This window comes from Rattus norvegicus, chromosome 1, assembly GCF_021556685.1.
Source record: "Rattus norvegicus strain SHRSP/BbbUtx chromosome 1, alternate assembly SHRSP_T2T, whole genome shotgun sequence".
In the NCBI taxonomy this organism is placed as follows: Eukaryota; Metazoa; Chordata; class Mammalia; order Rodentia; family Muridae; genus Rattus; species Rattus norvegicus.
Genome location: NC_141534.1, coordinates 173,146,417 through 173,167,515, shown reverse-complemented (window position 1 = coordinate 173,167,515; position 21,099 = coordinate 173,146,417). Strand labels below are relative to the sequence as shown.

The following is a 21,099-nucleotide window of genomic DNA, read 5'->3' as shown; positions in this document are numbered from 1 at the left end:
CCTTAGCACACATGGTGAGTGTGTCCAAATAAACAAAATCATAAATGAAAAGGGAGACATAACTACAGAATCAGAGGAAATTCATATAATCATCAGATCCTACTGGAAAAGCCTATATCCAACAAAACTTGAAAATGTGCAAGAAATGGACAATTTCCTAGACAGATACCAGGTACCGAAGTTAAATCAGGAACAGATAAACCATATAAACAACCCCATAACTCCTAAGGAAATAGAAGAAGTCATTAAAATCTCCCAACCAAAGAGAGTCCAGGTCCAGACGGGTTCAGTGCAGAATTCTATCAGACCTTCATAGAAGACCTCATACCAATACTATCCAAACTATTCCACAAAATTGAAACAAATGGAGTGCTACCGAATTCCTTCTATGAAGCCACAATTACTCTTATACCTAAACCACACAAAGACCCGAAGAAAGAGACCTTCAGACCAATTTCCCTTATGAATATCGACGCAAAAATACACAATAAAATTCTGGCAAACCAAATCCAAGAGCACATCAAAACAATCATCCACCAGGATCAAGTAAGCTTTACCCCAGTCATGCAGGGATGGTTTAATATACGGAAAACCATCAACGTGATCCATTATATAAACAAACTGAAAGAACAAAACCACATGATCATTTCATTAGATGCTGAGAAAGCATTTGACAAAATTCAACACCCCTTCATGATAAAAGTCCTGGAAAGAACAGGAATTCAAGGCCCATACCTAAACATAGTAAAAGCCATATACAGCAAACCAGTCGCTAACATTAAACAAATGGAGAGAAACTTGAAGCAATCCCACTAAAATCAGAGATTAGTCAAGGCTGCCTATTGTCTCCCTACTTATTCAATATAGTTCTTGAAGTCCTAGCCAGAGCAATCAGACAACCAAAGGAGATCAAGGGGATACAGCTTGGAAAAAAAAGAAGTCAAAACATCACTATTTGCAGATGACATGATAGTATATTTAAGTGATCCCAAAAGTTCCCCCATAGAACTACTAAACCTGATAAACAACTTCAGCAAATTGGTTGTGTATACATTAACTCAAATAAATCAGTAGTCTTCCTCTACACAAGAGAGATACAAGTCGAGAAAGAAAATATAATAGTCCCAAATATTATAAAATACCTCCTTGTGACTTTAACCAAGCAAGTGAAAGATCTGTATGATAACAACTTCAAGCCTCTGAAGAAAGAAATTGAAGAAGACCTCAGAAGATGGAAAGATCTCCCATGCTCATGGATTGGCAGAATTAACATAGTAAGAATGGCCATTTTACCAAAAGCGATCTACAGATTCCATGCAATCCCTGTGAAAATACCAATCCAATACTTCAGAGAGTTAGACAGAACAATTTGCAAATTCATCTGGAATAATAAAAACCCAGGATAGCTAAATGTATGCTCAACAATAAAAGGACTTCTGGGGCAATCACTATCCGTGAACTTAAGGAGTATTACAGAGCAATAGTGATAAATACCGCATGGTATTGGTACAGAGACAGATAGATAGACCAGTGGAATAGAATTGAAGACCCAGAAATGAACCCACATACCTATGGTTACTTGATTTTTAACAAAGGAGCCAAAACCATCCAATGGAAAAAAGATAACATATGGTGCTTTTTCAACTGGAGGTCAGCATGTAGAAGAATGCAGATCGATCCCTGCTTATCACCATGTACAAAGGTTAAGTCCAAGTGGATCAAGGACTTCCACATCAAATCATATAGACTCAAACTAATAGAAGAAAAAGTGGGGAAGCATCTCGAACACATGGATACTGGAAAAAATTTCCTGAACAAAACACCAATGACTTATGCTCTAAGGTCAAGAATTGACAAATGGGATCTCATAAAACTGCAAAGCTTCTGTAAGGCAAACAACACTGTTGTTAGGACAAAATGGCAACCAACAGATTGGGAAAAGATCTTTACCAATCCTACCACTGATAGACAGCTTATATCCAAAATATACCAAGAACTCAAGAAGTTAGACTGCAGAGAGGCAACCCTATTAAAAATGGGGTTCAGAGCTAAACAAAGAATTCACAGCTGAGCAATGCTGAATGGTGCAGAAACACCTAAAGAAATGTTCAACATCTTTAGTCATAAGGGAAATGCAAATCAAACAACTCTGAAATTTCACCTCACACCACTGAGAATGGCTAAGATCAAAAAACTCAGGTGACAGCAAATGCTAGTGACGATGTGGAGAACGAGGAACACTCCTTCATTGTTGTTCGGGGTGCAGACTGGTACAACTATTCTGGAAATCAGTCTGGAGATTCCTCAGAAAATTGGACATTGAACTGCCTGAGAATCCAGCTATACCTCTCTTGGGCATATACCCAAAAGATGCCCCAACATATTACAAAGACATATGCTCTACTATGTTCATATCAGCCTTATTTTTAATAGCCAGAAACTGGAAAGAACCCAGATGCCCCTCAACAGAGAAATGGATACAGAAAATGTGGTACATCGCTATACCTCTCTTGGGCATATATACCCAAAAGATGCCTCAACATATAAAAAAGACACGTGCTCCACTATGTTCATAGCAGCCTTATTTATAATAGCCAGAAGCTGGAAAGAACCCAGATGCCCTTCAACAGCGAAATGGATACAGAAAAAGTGGTACATCTACACAATGGAATATTACTCAGCTATCAAAACCAATGCCTTTATGAAAGTCATAGGCAAATGGTTGGAACTGGAAAATATCATCCTGAGTGAGGTAACCCAATCACAGAAAAACACACATGGTATGCACTCATTGATAAATGGCTATTAGCCCAAATGCTTGAATTACCCTAGATGCCTAGACCACATGAAACTCAAGATGGATGATCAAAATGCGAATGCTTCACTCCTTCTTTAAAAGGGGGAACAAGAATATCCTCGGCAGGGAATAGAGAGGCAAAGATTAAAACAGAGACAGAAGGAACACCCATTCAGAGCCTGTCCCACATGTGGCCCATACATATACAGCCACCCAATTAGACAAAATGGATGAAGCAAAGAAGTGCAGGCTGACAGGAGCCGGATGTAGATCTCTCCTGAGAGACACTGCCAGAATACAGCAAATACAGAGGTGAATGCCAGCAGCAAACCACTGAACTGAGAACGGGACCCCTGTTGAAGGAATCAGAGAAAGGACTGGAAGAGCTTGAAGGGGCTCGAGACCCCATATGAACAACAATGCCAAGCAGCCAGAGCTTCCAGGGACTAAGCCACTACCTAAATACTATACATGGACTGACCCTAGACTCTGACCTCATAGGTAGCATTGAATATCCTAGTAAAATCACAGTATAAGGGGAAGCCCTGAGTCCTGCTAAGACTGAACCCCCAGTGAACGTGATTGTTGGGGGGAGGGCGGCAATGGGGGGAGGCTGGGGAGGGGAACACCCCTAAAGAAGAGGAGGGGGAGGTGTTAGGGGGATGTTGGCCCGGAAACCGGGAAAGGGAATAACACTCGAAATGTAAATAAGAAATACTCAAGTTAATAAAAAAAAGAAAGAAAATGTGGTACATCTACACAATGGAATATTACTTAGTATCAAAGCAATGACTTTATGAAATTCATAGCGAAATGGATGCAACTGGAAAACATCATCCTGAGTGAGGTAACCCAATCACAGGAAAACACACATGGTATGCATTCATTGATAAGTAGCTATTAGCCCAAATGCTTGAATTACCCTAGATGCACAGCACACATGAAACTCAAGAAGGATGTCCAAAACGTGAATGCTTCACTCCTTCTTTGAAAGGGGAACAAGTACCTTTTGGCGGGAATAGCGAGGCAAAGTTTAGAACAGAGTCAGAAGGAGCACCCATTCAGAGACTCCCCCATATGTGGCCCATACATATACAGCCACACAATTAGACAAGATGGATGAAGCAAAGAAGTGCAGGCTGACAGGAACCAGATGTAGATCTCTCCTGAGAGACACAGCCAGAATATAGCAAATATATAGGCGAATGCCAGCAGCAATCCACTGACCTGAGAACGGGACCCCCATTGAGGAATCAGAGAAAGGACTGGAAGAGCTTGAAGGGGCTTGAGACCCCATATGAACAACTATGCCAACCAACCAGAGCTTCCAGCACTAAGCCACTACCCAAAGACTATACATGGACTGACCCTGGGCTCCAACCTCATAGGTAGCAATGAATAGCCTAGTAAGAACACCAGTGGAAGGGAAAGCCCTTGGTTCTGCCAAGACTGAACCCCCAGTAAACGGGATTGTTTGGCAGGAGGATGGTAATGGTGGGAGGTTGGGGAGGGGAACACCCATATATAAGGGAAGGGGGGGTTAGTGTTATGTTGGCCCAGAATCCGGGAAGTGTAATAACAATCGAAATGTGAATTAATACTCAAGTTAATAAAGATGGGGAAAAAAAAGAAAGAAATTAAAGACTTCTTAGAATCTAAAGAAAATGAAGGTACAACATACCCAAACTTATGGGACACAATGAAAGCTGTGCTAAGAGGAAAACTCATAGTTCTGAGTGCCTGCAGAAAAAACAGTAGATACCATATGTCAGCAGCTTGACAGCACACCTAAAAGCTCTAGAACAAAAAGGAGCAAATACACCCAGGAGGAGTAGAAGGCAGGAAATAATCAAACTCAGAGCTGAAATCAACCAAGTAGAAACAAAAAGGACTATACAAAGAATCAAGAGAACCAAAAGTTGGTTCTTTGAGAAAATCAACAAAATAGATAAACCCTTAGCCAGAATAATGAGTGGACACAGAGAGTGTGTACAAATTTACAAAACCCGAAATGAAAAGGGAGACATAACTATAAAAAGAAAAAAAAAGAAGAACACAGTTGTAGTCAAGATGAGAGATACTGAGAGTAACAGCTAACTACAAAGATGGCTTCACTGGAGAGATAAAAAACATTTAACAATATGACAGTCTTGCCAGACTATTCCAGGAATTTTTTTCCAACTGGCAGTTAGGAACAAAGTTACTCAGGCTGAAGTATATACCACAGACACTGTTCCTTTGGTTCTATTTGTGCTTTTCAGCCTGGGACATGGGTTTTCAATGTACATTGTACCAGATTCTTTAAAATAAACAATATTTGTAAAAAACATATTTTTTTCTCTCAGAAAGGTATTGATAAGGTATTTCCTAATAGTAATATCCCATTAGAAGAAAACATAACTAACTTGGTGATATATAACATTCCCTAAATTTTAATTTTACTAGTTTTATACTTTTTAATGAGAGTTTCATGCATTTACCTAATGCATTGTGATCAAATATATCCCCCATTGCCTTCCCTCCAAACTCTTCCCTACCTACTATGTTGTTTTTCTGTCTCAACTTCATACACTATTTAATTCTTGTGAGTTCATCTAGTATTTCCTCTACATATATGGGTGTAGAAAAATATAAATTGGCATAGGAAGCACCTCAGGGGCTGTATCTATGGAAGTTTTCTGTTTAAAAACTCCCATCCTGTATTTTAATGTCAAGTGTAAATTGTAATAGAAATCATCATGAAAATTATAATACACATAGTATCTATGTCCTTAATCTTGAAGTTGTAGATAATATTAAGTAAAATTAAACTATGCTGATTAAATGATATAGTATGGTTACTAATACATTAATACACCTTTAATGTGAAATAAAATGCAAAATATTCAATATTTTCATAAATACAATTTTCAACAAATTCCAAGACTATTAAGTTGATTTTAACTATGATTTATATAACCACTCATAAGACTTTTTATAATGGAAAGTATTAGTCACATACATAAGAGATTGCCATTGCTAATTAGCATAAACACATCCAAATGCATACATAAAACATTTATTTGACAGAGATGAAATAGCTAGCTGCATTATCAAACACTTACGTGCTGTCATGCTCTAGTACACACAACTGCCTGGGCACTTCTCTCTTATAGCAGCACTTAGATGTATGATTTATCCATATATTCCACACACCTCCCTCCATATATTTACATTTACTATCTTGTTTATTCCTCACAACATTTTAAGTCTTTTCCTTACTGAAAATGTAGAATTTACAGATATTTTATTCAAGAAGTACAAGTACAAGGTGAAAATTATAGAAAATTGTGAGCTACATTTACGTCCAATTGTGTTGTGACAGCTGGCTAGGGGCTTCTCACCAGCACTCTGTATCAGCACCATAGAACAAAAAAGATCTCTCTGTGTGCCGGAAGATAAAGAAACCTCTACACGAACATATCCGCTTAGTACAGTGAGTGCCAGCAGCAAAACTGGACGGACATTCATCTGACTGAGTGCGAAATTTTACTCACACCACATACTTCTAGGATACTAACTTCTATTTATTTTCCTTCAAAATATTTTGACATGTACAGATTATAAAATGTTTATATCTAGACTAACAGTAAATATATGGACTCTTTGTAGTTGTTGAGACATTTTACTATGTTAGGAGTTTTGGGCAAATACTGTGTGCTTGTATTATTTACATGCTAGAATGGTAAGTGTTCAATTTGCATCACCGATAAAAGAAAGAAAAGAAAAGAAAAAAGAGAGGAAGGGAAATTACATAAGAGAGTGTAGGGGAAGTGGAAAGGAGAGGAGACTAGAAGAGAGGAGAGGAGGGATGAGGAGAGTTTAAGGTTTTTCTTTAAATCAAAGAAATCTCCATGAATGCAGATGCGTAGGAAGAGAGAAAAAATGAAGAAGATGCAAACTTCTTAAGCAAAATAGCCTCTTTAATATTACATTTTTGGCCAAGATTAGTTAGTTTAACATTTAAGCAAATCTTAATAATCTTTTCCAATTAATTCATGATCTATGTACATGCAATTATGTTTTCTGGTTTTTGGTCCAATAAGCAGTAAAAATCTCAGGGGTTATCTCCAGGTGGTGAGGGAAGGCCAATTTGAAACCCTAACACAAGCAGTTACATTTGGAAACGTTATATAACGTTTAGAGACATATAAAATATTTTGAAGTCATATGGACTTCATTTCATAAAATACCTCATAATATCCAAAGTGTGTTTTAAAGGGTTGTTGTATCTCATTCTTCTCTATCAAACAAGCAATACTTTTACTCTCCTGATTTTATCAGTAATATTCCATTCATAGTTGAAATCTTTTTATTTTTAGGAGGAATAAGCTAGTAGAAGTACCTAGAATGTAGACTTTACTGGCAATCTTTTCCCCAGGACTCGTCTCAATGCTTCAGTGACCTCATTATTCCTCAGGCTGTAGATGAGAGGATTCAGAGCTGGAGTAACAATCATGTAGAACACTGAGCTGATATTGTCCTGCTTTGGGCTGTGGAAGGAACTGGGCAGGATATACATGAAAATAGCACCCCCATACCACATCCCTACCACAGTGAGATGGGAAGAGCAGGTGACAAGGGCTTTCTTCCTGCCCTCATTAGAGGGCATGTGGAGCACAGTGAGCAGAATTAGTAAGTAAGAGGTCAGGATGGCAGCAAGGGCAGGAAAGAGTAAAGTCACACCCATCAAATAAACCATGAGTTCATATGTGGAGGTGTCTCCACAGGCCAGCTTCAGCAAGGGAGGAATCTCACAAAAGAGGTGTCTGATCTGCCTGGATTTACAGAAAGGATATCGCATGGTATACATGCTATAGCCTAGAGCACTGAGGGATGCCAGGATCCATGAGGTGGCTATCATGACCCAGCAGACTTTCTGACTCATTAGGATTCTGTAGTTCAGAGGATGGCAAATGGCTACATACCTGTCATAGGCCATAAAGGACAGAAGGAGGTCCTCTGCACTACCAAGTGTCAGTGCCAGGAACATCTGAAGGGCACACCCCCCAAATGAAATAGTGTTGTCTTTGAGAAGAAAATCTATTATGGCCTTGGGAATGATAACTGATGGTTGGAGGAGGTCCATGAGGGAGAGCTGCCAGAGTAGTAGATACATGGGCACATGTAGCCGGGCATCCATGGTGATGACCATCAGCAGAAGTCCATTGCTGGTCAATGCTAAAAAGTACAGGGCTGTGATAGTGGCACAGAGCAGTTCTGGAAAACTACTGTCATCTAGAACCCCCACTAAGATGAAGCCACTTCCCAAGGTGGAGTTGCAGACTTCCATTCTGTGTGGTCTTTTTAGTTGCCTACAAAACATACGCTTGGTGAAGTTTTGCTGATATGAATTCAATTTGCCAATGGTCATGTTAATAGTCCCTTATGCTACCCAGCATGACTCTAACAACACGGAATCTTTCCAAATAGTAGCTTTACTTCTTGATTTACACCTCTCTCTCTCTCTCTCTCTCTCTCTCTCTCTCTCTCTCTCTCTCTCTCTCTCTCTCTCTGTGTGTGTGTGTGTGTGTGTGTGTGTGTGTGTGTGTGTCTCCCTATCTCTCTGTCATTGTTCTGTCTCTTTCTTAGTTGAATCACCATAAATATCTACCCATGTGCAGAATAGGTAATATAAACATTAAGAAATCACTTTGCAAAGTACTACCCAGAATACTAAATCTGGAACATCTTTCCAGAAAGTTAAAGTTATTTCTTAAGGTAAAAGAAATATCCTAACATGTGTCATTATTGTATAATGTTTAGAAATGGCCCTAAATATTTAGTTCATTTTCTGAACAGAAAACATTGAATATGAAACTCTGAACTGATTTCAATGAAACACTTCTATTGGGTTTTTTTTCACACGTCTATTTTCACTATCTATTTTTTTAATTACATGTTTATAACTCAGCTTTTACAAGTCATTCAACATGACATATGTATATTAGCATTTCATTAGTTTCCATTGGCCCCTCTGTGGGCCATTAGTAACTTAATGATTAAATGGTATGAAAATATTAAACAAATCTCTAGTTACATTGGTTGATTTTTTGGGTAGATTTCATTGTTATTCAATGTTAGCAATATCCACAAGGCCTAAAGACCTATGTTGAGATTTCTACAAGACAGGGAGTACCCAGGTCTAGATTATAACATAGAATCTCTGCTAATATCAGTTGATACTTTATTCCATTATTTAGTATTAAACGATACTTTTAAAATTAAATTTGTTCTTTCAAGAATTTTATACATGTCTATGATTTATTAGACTCACCATCTCCCCTCCTCAGACTCTCAAAGCCTTCTATCCTTGTTAATATTTAAAAAATAAAAATAGATAAGGAGGAAAAGGAGATCAAGAAATTTGATTCTGTAGTTTTTGATTTTAAGATTTTCTTTGAATGCTTTTTTTCCTGGCTCAGTGTTTCCAGGGTCTGGCTATGCATTTCATTAAAAGAGATATATCCTTAACTCAGGTTCTAAGAAATCTAGCTGCCTGACCTCCTCAGCTTCTTTGGGCTAGTTAAAGACTGAAGATGCTTCACTACAGTTGAGGAGAGCAGATGTAGTTTACCTTAACAGCATTTAATTGGCTTGTTTTGTTACGCTGATGTAGTGTTTCAGGGGTCTGTGCAATATCAGGTGTCAGAACTGTTGCATTCTTTCTCTCATCTGTAAGTGTGTTCTGGAGATAGAAGTGGTTACAGCCAGGCAGCTTATGTGTTTTCAGTAGTTTCCTATGAAGTAAGATGATAGTTTTCCTATTATCAGATATGAAAGGAAGTAGTAGAAAATGTTCTCCTTTACTTGTGGGGACCCCCACTAGCTTTTTGTCACTTTCTAGGCATCTTTTAGGTCTGGATACTCAATTTTGTTTACAAATACTTCCCACTATAGGAAGAGACAGAAATTACAAGAGATATCCAAGCCCTGTGCAGACTCACCTGAGTGTCTCTGGGGTCAGTTGTAAGCCAGGACCTAGCTACTTGAACAAGCTACTTTGTCTTCTCATCCCATGACCTCCTTTCTGCTTTTCTCTGTGCATAGCTTAAGAAGAGCTCATTTCCTAACTTTAAAAGTCTCCTTTGGACCGTTGGTCTAAGATAGAGTAAATTAAGTAAACCTCTTGGGTGTTTCTTGGCTTGCTTTTCCCTGAGATTTTCTATCCCTTAATGAGATTTAACACATTAAATTTGTTCATTTCTGACATTTAGGTTTCATCTCCATAGCCTCAAAGGTATTGAGATTATAGGATTTTGCTACCTGGTTTTCACAAAGTTTTGTTTAACTCTAGATGAAATATTAGAAATCCATCTTAAATTTTTTTAAAAAATTAATTTTTTTCATATTTTGACCTTATTCTTTCACTTCCCCCATGTTCTACTAAATCCTTTCTACCTCACTACCTACCAAACTTCATTATCTATGTTCTTGCTCTCTTCACACCACCTTCACAAAACAAACAAAATAAAACAACAAAACAAAACAAAATAAAACATCAAACCAAAAAACAATAAGACAAAAATTAGAAAACATTGAACACAGCGAAATCAAACTGGTACCCAACTAGAAGCTTGATCACTACTGATTAATGTTTGTAGCACTAAAATGTACTTTGCATTGGAGGGGGAAAGTAATCATCAATGTTACCATATCATGAGCTTTAAAGCCTGTAACCCCTTTCTGTCCTGCACCTTCCACTGGAGTAGACAATCAGCTTATCTGCTTCTCTTCAGATTTCACAGTCTAAAGGCCTCCCAGGAGAACTACAGCACAAGGGCACCTGGCATGGGACCCTTCTATACAACTGCAGCTTTCAGGAAACCCACAGAGTCTCCTAACTTGGGACCCATTCCCTGTCTCCCCTGCTTGAACTACTACTCCTTACCTGGGCCTGCACCTTCCACTAGGGCACATCATTAGCTTGTCTGCTCTTAAAGAACCCACAGTCTGAAGGCCTCCCAGGAGATTAACTGTGGCCAGGGCAACAGGTCACGTCTTATGGTTTGGAGTCCTCCCAGAAGGTCTACTACAGTCAAGGCCACAGGTCTTCCAGGAGACCTACAGCAACCCAGGGACACAGGAAGCAGGCTTCAGACAGAGATTCCCAGGCCAGCTAACACCAGAGATAACCAGAAGGCTGGTGAGAGGCAAGCATAAGAACATAAGCAACAGAAGCCAATATACTTTGGTTTCATCAGACCCAGTTCTCCCACCACAGCAAGCCCTGGATACCCTAACACACCTGAAAACCAGGATGCTCACCCAAAATCCTATATCATGAAGAAAATAGAGTTCTTTAAGGAGGGTATAAATAACTCACTGAAAGAAATAAAGGAAAATACGGGTAAATAGTTAGAAGCCATTAAAGAAAAACAAACAAACAAACAAACAAACAAACAAACACCCCAAACATATTCCTTAAAGAAATACAGGAAAACACAATCAAACAGCTGAAGACATTGAATAAAGCAGCACAACAACTAAAAGTGGAAGTAGAAACAATAAAGAAAACACAAATGGAGGCAACACTGGAAATGGAAACCCTAGGAAAGAGGGCAGGAACTGCAGATACAAGCATCAATAACAGAATACTAGGGATAGAACAGAATCTTAGGCATGGAAGATACATTAGAAGAAATTGACACAATGGTCAAAGAAAATTCAAAACAGAAAAAAGCTCCTAAACTAAAACACCCAGGAAATCCAGGACAGAATCAAAAGACCAAAGCTAACCTCGCTGATCACGGCCCACAGCTCCCTGCTCCGAAACCCCAAGGGAGAGAGAGCTGAACACCCAGAAGTGTGGGCAATCTTAAGACTGCAGGGCAGGAGAGACTGCTACTTCTTCCCACCTTTGCCCACATCCCTGGCCCAAGAGGAAATTACATAGTGCCTCTGGACACAGGAATGCAGCAGCAGTCAAGCTGCAAGAGCCCCACGGTCCAGACTGCGCCCAGATCTGAACTGAACCAGTAAAACAGCTCCCTGCACCCAAATCCTGTGTGTGTGTCAAGTGGACAGCAAGACCATAAGAGGGGCAGATACCCCTGAGAACTCTGCTCACATTCCTGATTCAAGAGGAAAACAAAATAAAAAAATAAAATAAAAATAAAAAACAGAGAAAACAAAAACCAAAGAAGACAAAAAGAACACCTGAGACCAGAAGATCTTGCATAAACTTATCATTTATATCAAGCAAGTTTATTAAGAAGTACAGAATCATATAACTATTTCCAGGTGTGGGGAGAATAACAGAAATGAACAATTTAGATAATGTTGGCAAGGGATATCTCAGACACAACTGCCTATAGACTAACTACAGACCAGGGGAAATGGTTGGGTTCACAGAAGGTGCATCCTTAACTCCTCTGAGGAGGCAGAGGAATGGATACAGAAAATGTGGTACATCTACACAATGGAATCTACTCAGCTATCAAAAATAAGGACTTTATGAAATTCATAGGCTAATGGATGGAACTGGAAAATATCATCCTGAGTGAGGTAATCCAATCGCAGAAAAACACACATGGTATGCACTCATTGATAAGTGGCTATTAACTCAAATGCTCTAATTACTCAAGATGCACAGAAGACATGAAACTCAAGAGGGATGACGAAAATGCGGATGCTTCACTCCTTCTTTAAAAGGGGAACAAGAATACTCTTGGCAGGGAATAGGGAGGCAAAGTTTAGAACAGAGACTGAAGGAACGCCCATTCAGAGCCTGCCCCACTTGTGGCCCATACATATATAGCCACCAAACTAGATAAGATGGATGAAGCAAAGAAGTGCAGGTTGACAGGAACCGGATGTAGATCTCTCTTGAGAGACACAGCTAGAATACAGCAAATACGTAGGCGGATGCCAGAAGCAAACCACTGAACTGAGAGTGGGACACATGTTGAAGGAATCAGAGAAAGGACTGAAAGAGCTGAAGGGGCTTGAGACTCCATATGAACAACAATATCAACCAACCAGAGCTTCCAGGGACTAAGCCATTACCCAAAGACTATACATGGACTGACCATGGGCTCCAACTTCATAGGTATCAATGAGTAGCCTAGTAAGGGCATCGGTGGAAGGGGAATCCCTTGGTCCTGCAAAGGCTGGACTCCCAGTGAACAGGAATGTTGGGGGAAGGGCGATAATGGGGGAGCGATAGGGAGGGTAACACCTATATAGAAGGGGTGGGGTAGGGGTTAGGGGGATGTTGGCCTGGAAACCAGGAAAGGGAATAACATTTGAAACGTAAATAAAAAATACCCAATACAGAAAGATAGAAATCAGACCACCATGGGCTAAAGATGGTCTTCAATAAAAATAAGGGAAGAATGCCCACATATACATGGAAGTTGAACAATGCTCTACTCAATGATAACCTGGTCAAGGAAGAAATAAAGAAAGAAATTAAAGACTTCTTAGAATTTAATGAAAATGAAGGTACAACATACCCAAACTTATGGGACACAATAAAAACTGTGCTAAGAGGAAAACTCATAGCTCTGAGTGCCTGCAGAAAGAAGCAGGAGAGAGCATATGTCAGCAGCTTGACAGCACACCTAAAAGCTCTAGAACAAAAAGAAGCAAATACACCCAGGAGGAGTAGAAGGCAGGAAATAATAAAACTCAGAGCTGAAATCAACCAAGTAGAAACAAAAAGGACAATACAAAGAATCAACAGAACCAAAAGTTGGTTCTTTGAGAAAGTCAACATGATAGATAAACCCTTAGCCAGACTAACGAGAGGACCCAGAGAGTGTGTCCAAATTAACAAAATCAGAAATGAAAAAGGAGACATAACTACAGAATAAGAGGAAATTTAAAAAACATCAGATCCTACTACAAAGCTTATATTCAACAAAACTTGAAAATCTGCAGAAAATGGACAATTTCCTAGACAGATACCAGGTACCCAAGTTAAATCAGGAACAGATAAACCAGTTAAACAACCCCATGACTCTTAGAGAAATAGAAGCAGTCAATAAAGGTCTTCCAACCAAAAAGAGCCCAGGTCCACATGGGTTTAGTGCAGAATTCTATCAGACCTTCATAGAAGACCTCATACCAATACTATCCAAACTATTCCACAAAATTGAAACAGACTGAGTGCTACCGAATTCCTTCTATGAAGCCACAATTACTCTTTTTTTAAGGTGTAGAATTCTCTTTGATCACTGAATTCATGTTTACAACCTTAGGGGAGTTCAGGTAACTAAGGTTTGGTGGGAACAGTTCTTGCACATGAAGGACAACTACATGCTCCATTCTTTTTCCTGTAACTATATATAAAAACACATTGCCACAGACACAAAAACTTAAAGCCATAGATCACTGCACTTCTATTTACAAGGAACCAGGAGCACACATTCACCTCTCCCGGGGCCGGAGGGCTTAAACAGGGCTTGAGCGTTAAGGCAGCGACAATTCCAACACAACAGAAAATCTAAGTTAAGGCTTTATGTCTCTTCTGAAACTCACATTCACAGACCACTGTGACCAAAAAAACGGTTTAGCTCCTGGGTTGCACTCCTCTGCTGGGTGTGTTATTAGCCCATTACCGAGTCCTTTGCATCGGGTGAATGGGACAGGATGGCAGCAATACCAATTTATTTAATGAGTCATCACCAGCCCCCTTAGGTTTTATTTTGAAGGTTCAGCTTGTGGCAACACAAACCTATGCTACAGAAAGTACAGGGATTTCCAGGCTAGACTGAAAGGGTCCCCAGGCTGTGCTCATTCTGATTTGCCTCCGAGTTGGGCAACAGCTATGAATCCATGATCTACTTAGCACAGAGAGCCCCCAAGGCATGCTAGACCTCACTCTCCACTCAGAATGAGAGTGTTTTATCTATTGGAGAAGTTGGTCTCCAGACTTTTTCCTTTTTAAAGAATGTATCCTAACAGGCTTTGATTAGCATACCACTGATGGATCTATTCTACAGTTGCTAGTCTCAAGGTACACATCATCTGTTTGCCTGGGCGAAGAGCTTCCTTCAAGGAAAAGATGGGGGTGGATGGAAGGAAAGACTCTGAGGGCCCTCCTTCTCCTATCAAGATTTGAAGTGCAGCATATTGACAGGGGGCTGGGCAGAAAGGTCTTTTCCTCATCCCACATTTTCCTTTTTTAATCCTTAGAGGGTCTCTGAGTACATTACAGTCGGGTAGGCCCACAGTCTCCTGTGGAGCAGGAAGGATGTTTATGGGGGTGGTGATGTAAAGTGTGTATTTGCACATAACTTCCCCCAAATCTGAAACATTCGGAAACATATTTTGCTTTTGCTTGCTATGAGGTCATTGGTAGCTGCTAGCTTCTGGGTAATATTAGGATGGGGACAAGTCACAGGGGAGACCAAGGCAAAGCTAATGACTGAAAGGTTGGGATATTTACAGCTTCATCCCTACCTCCCAACGCAACTGGGAAGGGTAACACTCAAGGTTAAGTTGATCACTAATGGTTTAAGTTAACTCTCTACCCACACAACGAAGGAGTCATTAACCCTGCAAGACCGGGTCTGGAAGGTTTCTGGGAGGCTAACCACACAGACTCGGTTGGTGTTGTGCCTAGAGAAGCCATGGATGTACTCTGCCCCCTTTCTACCCAGTCTAACCCTTCACAGAAACGGTATCCCTGAGTTCTAGCAAATCAACTGAGCACAAAGAGTGGGGAGTCACAGGAACCCCAATTTATAGAGAGCTAGAAGCTCTGGGGTCAACCAGAAACTACCACCTAGCCACTGTGTGATTACAGCTGGCTGCTGTCTGTCACGTGGCAATCCCATAGATTTGGTCACAGAGATCTTTTTGATCAACACTATCAAGAGAGCAGAGGAAAGCTTTTCCATGAAGCAGGATCAGCCCAAGATAAAAAAAAAAAAAAGACGATGGGTTTCCACAGTGCACATCTCCACAGGCTGGATGCCTTCCTCTTACTAAACTGTTATTTGCACTAAGTGCTTGCTGTTCTCACAATGGCCAGTCACCTTACAGAGAGAAGGATGGCACACAAAGCTGCCAGCAGTCACAGCTTGGGAGAGAAGAGACAGCAGAGACTAAAAACTGTCATAAAAGCTAAAGACAGCTATGGCTTCCCCTGGTGCTTCCAAGTCAGAGGGACGTGACAAGGCAAGGTGGTGGCATCTCAGGAGTCAGCAGCCACACAAGTGTTGTCTGAGCGTTTGAGGTGCCATTTTAGTGTGCCATTCCTCAGTTAAAGAAGTTGCAAAGCTTGCACCCTACTGCCTGGTAAGCTAGGCTTTAACTAGACAGGTCTAAGTTTAGTAGTGTAAAATAGAATGGCTACACAGGAGCAGACTCAGGCGACACTTAGAGCAACACTTTTCACTTTATAATACACTCACATTTGCACACCAATCTTGTGTTCACGAGTACAAAACACCAAGAACTGCAGAGAACCTAAAAGCTGCCCCACTGACTGCACCCCAGTCCATGCCGCTGTCCCTGTCCCCATGTTCTAAGCCCACAAGGAGTGGGGTGCCTGGTTGCACTTTCAGAAGCTGGAGACAGCATGCAGCTCTGTGCATGTCTGGGTTTCCACAGAACTGAACTGGGACTCCATCGTATTCCAGGCCAAATCAGCTAGAAGGAAGCCATCCATTGCTGTCTGAGTCTCGTTGCTGGTGAGGAACAAGTTCCCGAGGGACTCGAAGCCAGAACTCATGGTCTGTGTTTCTGTGCTGCTCAGCTGGACCTTGCTCTCCAGAGTGGGTGCATGTTGAGCTGGGGAAGCTCCTTCCATTTGGGTTTCTGTGTCAGAGGAGTCGGTGCTCATGGAGAAGCTGGAGTGTCTCAGGATGCTGCCCAGGGGCAGGTGGGGACTGCTGTCCAGGAAGAAATTCAAGTCTGTCTGGGTCTGTGTGTCAAACATCTCGAGGCCCAGGAAACCCGAACCTGCCCTGAGCCCATTGGGCTGTGTGCAGGGATCGGACAGGAAGAGGTCAGTCTGTGTCTCTATGTCCAGGGACTCCAAGACGGGCTCAGTGCTCATGGAGCTGAGTTCACTCTCCTCAGTCTGAGTCTGGATATTTGAGGCTTAGAGGAACTCTTCAATATCAAAATCAATCCTGGAGTTCTGCGCTGAACCTGATGGGAGCTGGGCGTCAGGCCCGGGGTTTGTGTCAGACAAGAGACTCCGGTTATCCAGCGTTTGGCCTGGCAGATTACTTGACAAGATGTTTTCTAGGTCACTCAGTAGATCTATGGTTTGGGTCTGGTTATCGGTCATGTTTTGTGAAGGAAGCATGCTGTTCTGGGCACTGAAGTTTAACACGGGCGCAGACTTTTCCATGACTTGGCTTAGGATCTTGGGGTCACTCTGAGGTACCAGACTGTGAGTTACTGTCTCTGCAACTAAACTGCTACTCATGATGTTGTCGCTGGGCACACCGTATGACGAATGGACGCCTTCAAAAATGTCCCCACACAGCTCAGAGTGGTCCACCGGCACTGGGTCATCTGTGCGGTTTTGTATCCTGCAGGTTTGGGTTTCTTTGGAGACCCCACTAGGCTGGAAACAGGCGTCTATAAACACATCTGTCTGGGCAGTTATGGATGAAGTGACCTTAGGGCTGGGCACCAACGTCTGGGTGTGGACACTAACAGGAAGGGACACTTGAGAATCAAAGGACAGGTCAGTCTGAGAACACGATGACACAGAGGAGTCGGGGCCAAGCCACTGAGCAGAGGGTATCAAGTTGGCTGAGGCATATGACAGATCTGTCTGCACGTTGGCTGAGGAAATGCTGTTCTTCTGACTCACACTCCCGCCCTCTTGCAAAGGACGACACAGACTTTTGCCCAAGTTCACCTGAACACCTGTATTCATTGGCTCGACAACAGGGCTGATAATTTTTGAGAGAGGTAGGCTCTCCTTCAGAGAGCAGGCCTCTGAATCCAGGCTGAGGATCAAGGTTCCTACTGAGAAGGGTACTAAGTGCACAGCACCCGCTGCAGAACTGTGATCCACACCTAACACCATGGGCTGGGCCGAGGAGTCCGCTGTAGGCATAAAGACAGGCACAGGGGAAAACTGCATGACTGGGAGTTTAACCAGAGCCACTTTGGGCTTTGGTAGAAGCAGCTTCTGGGGGCACCTGGGAGGCGTTGGGAAGCTCTGCTTTTTGGTGCGGGAGCTACAAGAGTCTTCAAGTGAGGCTGCTAGCTTCACTTCCGAACCACGTGGCTCATGCGCATCTTGGCGAGGGGCCGGTTGGTCACCCAGTGGTCCAATGGTTTTAGTGGACAGCGTTTGGCTTTCCATTTTCCTTTTTTTACTAGGCGGGTCTCTGTGCTCTGCAGGGATCTCGTGGCCAGTCCGGTAGATGTGAGACTGCAGTGCGGTTCTGCTGGCATAGGGACAGCCACATGTACACTGGAAGGTCTTGCCACAATCTTCCTCGTGTCTTCTCAGGTCCCACTCGGTGCCGTAGGTTACTGCACTTGTGCTTCTTCTCCGCATGCATTTTCATAAAGTGCTGTTTAACCAGAGAAAACTGAGAAAATGGTCTGTCAAGGCCTGGAGGGCATCTTTTGATTGGACATCAGTAGAATTTCGGTAGAGTTTTCAAATCTTTTCTTATTGTTGGATTTACTATGCCATCCTGCAGTCGGTGGCACTTGACTAGGTGCATGTTGAGCGCAGGACTGTTGGGCAGGATCTTGCCGCAGCCGCGCACAGTGCACAGAATATTGGTGCGAACAGCCCGGGACAGCTCGCTCACAGACGGCTGGACCAGCTCCCAGGCCAGTGGCACCGGGGCCTTGGCTCGAGCCCTGGCCAGTCGCGGTCGACTGCCTTGCAGTCGAGACTCCGACGGCCTCCACGGGCTTGAGGCAGCGGCGGCTCCCCGCGTGCTCGCCGGCCTGTCCAGGACACCCAGGGCGAACCCGCAGACTCAGCCTCCGCCGCCTCCGTGGCCGTCATGGCTCCGGCACAGCGCCAGGCCCCTCTCCCACAATTACTCTTACACCTAAACCACACAAAGACCCCACACAGAAAGAGAACTTCAGACCAATTTCCCTTATGAATATTGACCCAAAAATACTCAATAAAATTCTGGCAAACCGGATCCAAGAGCCCATCAAAACAATCATCCACCATGATGAAGTAGGCTTCATCCCCAGCATCCAGGGATGGTTTAATATACAGAAAACCATCAACGTTATCCATTATATAAACAAAGTGAAGGAACAAAACCACATGATCATTTCATTAGACACTGAAAAAGCATTTGACAAAATTCAACACCCCTTCATGATAAAAGTCCTGGAAAGAATAGGAATTCAAGGCCCGTACCTAAACATAGTAAAAGCCATATACAGCAAACCAGTAGCTAACATTAAACTAAATGGAGAGAAACTTGAAGCAATCCCATTAAAATCAGGGATTAGACAAGGCTGCCTACTCTCTCCCTACTTATTCAATATAGTTCTTGAAGTTCTAGCCAGAGCAATCAGACAACAAAAGGAGATCAAAGGAATACAGATTGGAAAAGAAGAAGTCAAAATATCACTATTTGCAGATGATTTGATAGTATATTTAAGCGATCCCAAAACTTCCACCAGAGAACTACTAAACCTGATAAACACCTTCAGTCAAGTGGCTGGGTATAACATTAACTCAAATAAATCAGTAAACTTCCTCTACACAAAAGAGAAATAAGCCGAGAAAGAAATTAGGGAAACGATACCCTTCATAATAGTCTCAAATAATATAAAATATCTAGGTGTGACTTTAACCAAGCAGATAAAAATCTGTATGATAAGAACTTCAAGCCTCTGAAGAAAGAAATTGAAGAAGACCTCAGAAGATGGAAAGATCTCCCATGCTCATGGATTTGCAGGATTAACATAGTAAAAATGGCCATTTTACCAAAAGTGATCTACAGATTCAATGCAATCCCCATCAAAATACCCATTCAGTTCTTCAGAGAGTTAGACAGAACAATTTGCAAATTCATCTGGAACAACAACAAAAAAAAAAAAAAAAAAAAAAAAAACCAGGATAGCTAAAACTATCCTCAACAATAAAAGGCTTTCCAGGGGAATCACTATCCCTGAACTCCAGCAGTATTACAGAGCAATAGTGATAAAAACTGCATGGTATTGGTACAGAGACAGACAGATAGACCAATGGAACAGAATTGAAGACCCAGAAATGAACCCACACACATATGGTTACTTGATCTTTGACAAAGAAGCCAAAACCGTCCAATGGAAAAAATATAGCATTTTCAGCAAATGGTGCTGGTTCAACTGGAGGTCATCATGTAGAAGAATGCAGATCAATCCATGCTTATCACCCTGTACAAAGCTTAAGTCCAAGTGGATCAAGGACCTCCATATCAAACCAGATACACTCAAACTAATAGAAGAAAAAGTGGGGAATAATCTTGAACACATGGGCACTGGAGAAAATTTCCTGAACAAAACACCAATGGCTTATGTTCTGAGATCAAGAATCGACAAATGGGATCTCATAAAACTGCAAAGCTTCTGTAAGGCAAAGGACACTGTCGTTAGGACAAAACAGCAAACAACAGATTGGGAAAAGATCTTTACCAATCCTACAACAGACAGAGGGCTTATATCCAAAATATACAAAGAACTCAAGAAGTTAGACCACACGGAGACAAATAACCCTATTAAAAATGGGGTTCAGAGCTAAACAAAGAATTCACAGCTGAGCAATGCTGAATGGTGGAGAAACACCTAAAGAAATGTTCAACATCTTTAGTCACGAGAGAAATGCAAATCAAAACAACTCTGAGATTTCACCTCACACCACTGAGAATGGCTAAGATCAAAAAACTCAGGTGACAGCAAATGCTAGTGACAATGTGGAGAACGAGGAACACTCCTCCATTGTTGGTGGGATTGCAGACTGGTACAACCATTCTGGGAATCAGTCTGGAGATTCCTCAGAAAATTGGACATTGTACTATCTGAGGACCCAGCTATCCCTCTCTTGGGCATATACCCACAAGATGCCCCAACATATAACAAAGACACATGCTCCACTATGTTCATAACAGCCTTATTTATAATAGCCAGAATCTGGAAAGAACCCAGATGCCCTGCAACAGAGGAATGGATACAGAAAATGTGGTACATCTACACAATGGACTATTACTTAGCTATCAAAAACAATGCCTTTATGAAATTCATAGGCAAATGGATGGAACTGGAAAATATCATCCTGAGTGAGGTAACCCAATCACAGAAAAACACACATGGTACGC

General features: G+C 41.6%; 1 protein-coding gene and 1 pseudogene across 1 annotated transcript; both read right to left on the bottom strand.

Moving 5' to 3' along the window:
• Positions 1 to 7,181: 7,181 nt before the first annotated feature.
• Positions 7,182 to 8,129, bottom strand: Or2ag13 (olfactory receptor family 2 subfamily AG member 13). Its single transcript, NM_001000191.1, has one exon. It carries the CDS (start codon positions 8,127 to 8,129, stop codon positions 7,182 to 7,184), a length of 948 nt encoding a protein of 315 aa, NP_001000191.1.
• An 8,140-nt stretch (positions 8,130 to 16,269) lies between these two features.
• Positions 16,270 to 18,782, bottom strand: Atmin-ps1 (ATM interactor, pseudogene 1; annotated as a pseudogene).
• Positions 18,783 to 21,099: the final 2,317 nt, after the last annotated feature.

Coding starts and splice junctions, on each gene's coding strand:
- Or2ag13 (NM_001000191.1), bottom strand. CDS start 8,129: ATGGAAGTCTGCAACTCCACCTTGGGAAGTGGCTTCATCTTAGTGGGG.